General features: G+C 46.9%; 1 protein-coding gene across 1 annotated transcript in view; it reads right to left on the reverse strand.

Annotated features, from left to right (window-relative positions):
* The window catches only part of LOC125030990 (mucin-5AC-like), a 9,776-nt gene that overhangs the window by 782 nt on the left and 1,494 nt on the right, over window positions 1-7,500 (reverse strand). The window contains exons 4-12 of the mRNA XM_047621411.1: window positions 6,382-7,195; window positions 6,239-6,276; window positions 3,619-6,125; window positions 3,385-3,495; window positions 3,080-3,278; window positions 2,136-2,317; window positions 1,866-1,994; window positions 1,623-1,734; window positions 1-1,395 (exon numbers count right to left, since the gene is read on the reverse strand). The exon at window positions 1-1,395 is cut by the window's left edge and continues 782 nt beyond it. Of these exons, the coding sequence (XP_047477367.1) occupies window positions 1,121-1,395; window positions 1,623-1,734; window positions 1,866-1,994; window positions 2,136-2,317; window positions 3,080-3,278; window positions 3,385-3,495; window positions 3,619-6,125; window positions 6,239-6,276; window positions 6,382-7,195 (4,367 nt within the window). The 3' untranslated portion in view covers window positions 1-1,120. The remainder of the gene's footprint in view (window positions 1,396-1,622; window positions 1,735-1,865; window positions 1,995-2,135; window positions 2,318-3,079; window positions 3,279-3,384; window positions 3,496-3,618; window positions 6,126-6,238; window positions 6,277-6,381; window positions 7,196-7,500) is intronic.

A 7,500-nucleotide genomic window follows, 5' to 3' on the forward strand; every position in this document is an offset into this window, starting at 1 on the left:
GTATCACTCGTGCAGACGGACGCACGCGGCCGAATCAGAATGACTGACTTCGAGCTAGTGAGACTAAAGCAAAGCCTAAAATAGGTTTATTAAAAAAAATTAACTACATTGTAGAAGCTATTCATGATGTATATAACCTTGATGTATATTTCATATGAATAAGTACCCAAACTATAAAAGTATTCAGACAACAACTTAAGGAATAAAGATACTAATGTGTATATATATATATATCCAAAAATTCTCAACAATATATACAAATTTATTTACAGGTTACTATGTATATTTCTTACATACAGAGGCTCAGTGGACATGTGTTTGTCCTCTATATTTTTCCATAATGTAAAGAGGATAATGTCTTTACTCCACTGATGCCCAAGAACATAGCAACTGTATTCTAACTTAAATTACATTAACAATGTAATCCATAAAGTTGAATCTTAAAGAGTAGACAAACTCAGTTCATTATTTTACAATTCCTACATTATATATACCCAATTCTCAAGACAAATTGTCTATTATACATTAATATTTTCAGCATTTGATGAGTCCAATCGTATTTTTATTACTCTTGTTAAATGTCAGATATGCTATCTTTGGTAAAGCTTCAGAACTGTAAACTTGCATTTTCCGTCTCACAAATCATCTCTCCACGCAAAGATCATGCACCAGTGATACTATTTGTGGACTTTCTGTACTACATGTGTCTCCCTTTTGCCTATCTGTTCTGTGACGGCTTCATGGCCTGAAAACCTCGGCCGACGCTTGGCGTCCTGGCGCGCCGGGCGTCTTCCCGTCTCCCTACCTAACGGAGGCCAAGACCAGCTTGACGTCTCCGACCTATCAAGTTCTACAGCACAATGCAATGGCAATGACAACCAGAGTGATACAGGGCAGGGATGAACTCAGGTCTTCTTTGATCGGGGTATAAATATCATCAGAAGGTAATGACTGAGTGAAAAGAATTTTAGTTTGTGTGTGGGGAAACTCATGCAGAAGATATATAAACGATGTAAACAATAAGATTGTTGGACTAAAATAAGCTATGTACAAAGAAAGAAAATGAAAAACCCTAACAGAGATACCTAATTGAACATCCCTTCATGAGAAATATAAAAAATCACAGTTTTTCCTCGTTATTCTCGTGCATAGAGTAGTAACTGCCTTCTGGGAAGTTTTCAAGATCAATGATGTAGCCAGGCTGGCTTTCCAGAAGGTTAGCCAGCTCAACCTTGAGCTCTGAAAACGTGGGCCGCTTGTTGAGGTCTTGGTGCCAGCACTTGGTCACGATGTGGTAGAGTTCGGGGCGGCAGTGCTCGGGGCGGTCGAGGCGGTAGCCCTCTCGCACGCGTCGCATTACCTCGCGAGCGGTCATGCCAGGGTATGGGGTCGAACCTGCGAAAGGAGGGATTCAGTTAGGCTCGGCCGGCCACGCCTTTGGGGATCACTCCATTTGGTTTGGAAGAGCTACTAGTTTTCTTAACCTCAGGCGATCGCCTTACGGTTTAATACCTAACGCCATATTTTTAATGTTATACTACAGTTAAAAAAGATACATTATATATTTCAAAGCCCAAACAAAATCCGCCTTGCAGGTAAATTTCCTGAAGTCAGAGCCTTACCCAGAGTAACGATTTCCCAGCAGAGAATGCCGAAGCTCCACACATCTGACTTGTGAGTGAAGATGTTCATGTAGAGGCTCTCGGGCGCCATCCATCGAATTGGCAGCGCACCCTGGGGAGAAAGCAGCGCCAGTTTAGGGAAGTCAAGAGCTAATAAAAAGACTACTCTTAGGTAACACTTACAATGATAATATCAGCAATTTATTTATATGGAATAACCAAATGCATCAACATCGAACTCACTCTGCTCTTCTGCTCGTAAATGTCGCTACCCAGATCCTTGACGCTGCGAGCGAGCCCGAAGTCGGCGATCTTGCACACTTTGTTGTGGTCGACCAGGATGTTGCGCGAAGCCAGGTCGCGGTGGATGATCTGTGGGTAGAGGCTGGTTAGGAGAGTGGCGCTGGCTGGCGGAGGGAGGAGGTTGGCTGCGGCAAGGAAGGTGAAACAAAGTGGAACAAGAATCGTGAAAGAAGGAAGCGGGAAAGGAAGGCAATACAGGACTAGGCTTACCCCGCGGCTTTGCAAGTAGTCGCAGCCGGTTGCAATCTGGCAGGCGAAGCGGGTGAGGTCGCGCGAGGTCAAGGCTTCGGTGTCGGAGGAGAAGTTGTAGTAGTTGTGTCGCGTGCGGTGGTCGCGCAGGAAGGCGAGCAGCTTGCCGAACATCACGTACTCCATTATGACATAGAAGGGCTCTGTGGGGAGCGGACGCGTATTACTCTCTGCTCTCTATCCAGAGCGTCCGCGAAACGGGACGTAATACGTTCTATTTTACTCTACAAAGTGGTGCAATATATTTCTTGTACGAGTGCTTGGTTATGAGGTAATGATTTTTTTTATTTATTAAAAAAATCCAGACGCATATATACTCGCCTTGTTCCTTCATGCCCGAGTGCTTGGGTAGTGGTTGGGAAGGAAGGGTCACACACATGCATGCACGCACGCACGTACACACACAAAAATACACACACACATATAGTGCTTATATATATATATATATATATATATATATATATATATATATATATATATATACACATACATATATATATACATACATACATACATATACACACACACACACATACACACACACACACACACACACACACACACACACACACACACACACACACACACACACACACACACACACATACACACACACACACACACACATATTCAATTATGTAAATGTATATATACACATACATATGCATACAAAAAGGTGGCAGGGAAATATTGCAAGGGAGTTTAGGGAAATCTGTTCGACTTGGTAGCACTGAACCCTAACCAAAGTTATGGATAAATAATGTATCGCCTCATTTTCTTTGACAACAGTTTGGTTTCTTCTTACATGGTGTCCTAAATGAATACAATCACGTGACAGGTCACATGCATTCCACTGAATCTAGTAAAAAATAAGACATGAATAGAATAAACGAGCCAAATCCCACCTTGCTGAGTGCAGCAGCCAAGCAACGTAACAACATTTGGATGCTGGCCAATGTGCTGCATGATGGCCAGCTCCTTGAGTAGATCCTGCTTCTCCTTCTGGCCAGCGCCCTCCTTGACTCCCTTCACTGCCACCAGCACAGTCGGCCCCCCGGTGGCGCCCTCGCACGCGCACAGGTCCCGCGCCTCGGCCTTCCACACCTGCAGTTCAATATGCTCTGTAAGACTCCTATGGGCAGTTTGGATTCAGTCTTTCCTCTAAATCAGAACTGAGAAACGGCATGACATGAGAATAACGCGTGCTTACCACACCAAAGTTCCCTTCGCCGAGGATGGACACAAGTCGGAGCTTGGACCTTGGGAATTCCCAAGGTGTAAATTTGGGGTTTTTGGCCTCTACTGATGAAGGCTCGATATCCTGGAACGGGAATATGATTTGACAAATTACTGTTATCATTAAGTCTTAAGATCAATCTATTTAATTTCCGTTACAAAACATTTTTCAAGAGATGAAAGGGTAAAATACATTGACAATACAAACCAGAGTATTAGAATGAGAAGGTTTACGGGTGTGATGTGTAATGGGGGTGAAGCCTTCAGCTCTCTCCTCACTCTCTGGTAAAGCCTTCTGCGTCTTCTTTAAAAACTTCTTGGCAAGGAAAAAAGCGAGGCCTGCAGCTGGAATAAGGCCTATTACACCAATGAAGTACACGGCCGTGGAGGACGACGACGCAGACGAAGTGGTTTCACTGAACTCCTCGCTGGCAGTGTCCTTGACAATCGTAACGGAACCTGGGGCAGAAGGTTCTTGGACTGCCCTTGTTTTGGAGATGGTTTCGATGATTGGACGACGAGTTGAGCTCCTGCCTCCGAACACGAATGATGTGCTTCTGTTCACTTTCTCTTCAATAACAATTGCAATTGAGGGATCCCTTGGTGTCATGGCAACCTCTTGTTCTGGCTGTGTTGGTAGTGAAACTGGACGATGATGAGACGTAGGATGCAAGTTAGGTGCTAAATCCTGTGCATCTGTAACACGTTCCTCGTCAATCATCTCACTAACGGAATCCTCATCAATCGGAAATACTGCCGACGTTGTAACTTTCGGATTAAAACTAGAAGACCTGAATATGGGTATGTGTGTGGTGACAGGTACAGTGGTAGATCTTGTCCTGGTGGTAACACTTGCAGGGACAGTGGAGGTGGCAGAGATCACAAACGATGACAGCGGTGTGTGTCCTTCGTCATCCATCTCTCTGACATCACTCGATGTACTTGTCTGAACTGGCACGGTCTCTGCTACAAAAGGTGTTTCTTCCTGCCTCGTTCTATTGTCTTTCAGCACTTCCTCAGGCACGAAAGAAGTTGAGAGAGCAGGTCCGAAAGAGTCTCCTCGCAAAGGCTTGTCTGAGAATTTCTTTAGCTCGGTCGGCTTCAGTGTAGTGAAACTTGAATCATTCGTAGTACTTTGAACCTCATTAGCACTATCAGTCTCATCTTCTACATCCGTGGGCTTGGATGTATGGATAGAGAAGGAAGACTTGACTGATGTATATATTTGCTTTTCCATATCTTCCTCCGATTCATCTGTGTCTAACAAGTCTGGATTCTCTACTGGCGGTGAAAACAGATTAGTTGCAGGATCTTCTGTGGTTGAAAGGAAGTCAGATAATGAGGAAACTTTAAATTCTGTAGAAGGTCGGAATGTTGTTGGTTCTGGATATGAAGGAATGGGTCGAACCAAGGTACGATTGTCCAATTTAATCCTAACACCATCTATCTCTGCATGGATGATGTGAATCCCTTGCTCAGCTAACTGCTTGTTCAGGGCCTCGAGGTTCCCAGCAATAGTGGAAAACTTGTCTTTGCTCTTGTTGTTAGTGGTAGCTTCCTTCATGATTTCTGTTAAGCTCTCAATAACGACTTCTTCTGGAGATTTCTCAGTTACCCCAACCGATACTGGGTGTGATGTCGTTGATGTGTTGTAGTTTGGTGTTAATGAGGCATTCGTTGCAGGTGTTCGTGTTGCTTCAGTTGCTGTGCTAACTGCAATAAACTCTGCAGGAACTTTGAAATAATCACTAGCGCGAGTCACAGGAGGCAGGGAAGTTGTTGTAGGACGAGGTCGCCTTCTTCTGGAAGGACCATTTGGCCTTCCTTCACCTCTGACCTTCAAGTTGGGATTCTGTGGCAGAGGGCGAGACCATCTTAGATCCTTTCTCGAAGGTGTTACAGGTGACACATTTTCAAGTTCAGTTTCTGTATCTTCCTTCTCAGGCAGTAAATCTTTCTCTTCACTGACATCTGTTTGGCTGACTGGCTCTTCAGCTGATATGTTAGTTTTAGATGGAGCTTCCAAGTTAGGAACAGAGGCATTTGTGCTGTTTTCTCTAGTGTTCAATGCCTTCTCCTCATGCTGTTCTTGATCTTCAGCGTCCCCAAGTACTTCCTTGACAGTCGGCATCTTCCTCACTGGAATCAGTGCAGCAACTGGTTTCCGGATGATAAATGGAATCCTCCTGGTAGTTTGAGCTGGTGTAGTAAGAGTCGTTGAAGCCGTAGAATCTGTTGTGGTTGACTCTGTGGTAGTCGTGGTAGGGTTTTTAGTTGAAAGCAAAAGAGGAGGTCTCCTTGTAGTTACTGGTGGAGATTTTGTTGTGGTTATTATGGGAATGCTAGTAGTAGCTGTAGTAGCAGTTGTAGTTGTTGTAGTTGTTGTTGTTGATGGTGATGTAACATTAGGTATTTCAGTTGTGGATAGAGGTCTCTTTGTTAGGATAATTCTACTTCTGTTAGACAAAGAAGCCTTTTGAGTAGATGGTGTCACAGAGGTAGTTGAAGGAGTCGTGGATGTTGCGGTGGTATTAGAATCTGTGCTGGTGGCTGCTGTGGTACTGATGGTTCCCTTCTGCCTGTTAATTTTTGGACGGAATCTAAAGTGGCCTGTTCTGCGGGATGTGGCTGTTGTAGATGTAGTTGTAGTAGTAGAAGTAGTTGTTGATGGTGGTTCCTCCGTAGTGGTCTCCTGCCTCTGTTTCTTAGAAAAGACTCAACAGGGCGAGAAGGGAAAAGTGCTGAGCGGTCCCAAGGCGAGGAATTTTCTTCTGACGAGGAAGAAGTCGCCTGGGTTGTCGTGGTCGTGGAAGGTCTCACAGACGCACCAGGAGTGATAGCTAAATTAGCTGTTTCTGTCGATGGTCTGGGAGATGCATCAGTAGTGGTAATAGTAGGAGCAGTTGTAGTAGTTGTTGTAGTTGTAGTAGTAGCGGTAGTAGTGGAAGTGACAGTGGTGGCGGCAGATGACATGGCAGGTTCCGTGGTGTGAGGAGAACTCGTGGCGGGACTCGCAGGGCTGAGCGTCCTGATGGCAGGCTCCGATGGTGAGACAGAAGAACTCGTGTTTTCTGCAGAGTCGCTCAGTGTGTGATGGTGAAACTGTGAGTCCTTGCTAAGTTCGTTCTTCTTAGAGCGCTTGTTTTCCTCCTCTTCCTCGCTATCTTCCGCCGGCCTGTCCGAGACCCCCTGCGTGAGGGGCGTGCGGCGGACGGTTATGAGAGGAGCCGCTTTCGGCGACGTCAACCGTTGCCCGAAGCGCGCCAGCAGTGGGCTCGGGACCGCCGTGGGCAGCGTTTCCGGCCGCTGGCTCGTTAGATCCGACCTACGTATGGAGGGCAGGCGGGAGACGCGCGTTCTCGGGAGACGCGGCCCAGGTCTCTGCGGCCTGGGGCGTGTCCTGGGCCCGCTAGCTGGCCCAAGGCGTCGTATGAGCAGCGAATCTGCAGACGGCGAGACCTTCATGTCGACAAACTCGACCACTGAATCAGGGCTGCCCGAGCGCGCAATCCTGGCCAGGTTGATCGGCACAGCGCCCTCGGGGATGTACAGCGGTACAACCAGGGTCTCGGCTCCGCGGTACTCGGGCTCTCGCGTCGCTGCATCAACCACGTCGGACCGGACGCCGAAGTCGCCGCTCATCTCCTCCAACAGCGTCACGTAGTCCAACGACGGGGCTTGCTCCGCATCCGACAGGCCGTTGGACGTGACGTAACGAGCCGTGGCCACGCCGCTGCCCCGCCGTACTCCCGGGGACCGCCCGCCGCGCCCACCATCACACGTGCCTGTGGGAAAAGCAAAGCGTCAGCAATGAAACATAAACAGTGATGGCAATCCTACCTTCTTCCCTGGACATGCAAATACGGGTATCAATTGCACAAGATTCGCCTGTGGAGAGTATCGCTATCACCGAGCCTGCCATTCTTTGCAATTTCCTACCGGGACTTTCACACGGGTGTTGAAGAGGCCAATCGCGGACTTCCTCACGGCCGCTTAAGTGGCGCCACAGTTCGCGACCTTCGTTAATCCTCGAAATGTACCCTTATCTCCCTCTCCTCTCTTTCCCCATCATTCTCTGCCAGCGAGCGAT

The sequence above is a fragment of the Penaeus chinensis genome, chromosome 12 (genome assembly GCF_019202785.1).
Source record: "Penaeus chinensis breed Huanghai No. 1 chromosome 12, ASM1920278v2, whole genome shotgun sequence".
NCBI classification, from domain to species: domain Eukaryota; kingdom Metazoa; phylum Arthropoda; class Malacostraca; order Decapoda; family Penaeidae; genus Penaeus; species Penaeus chinensis.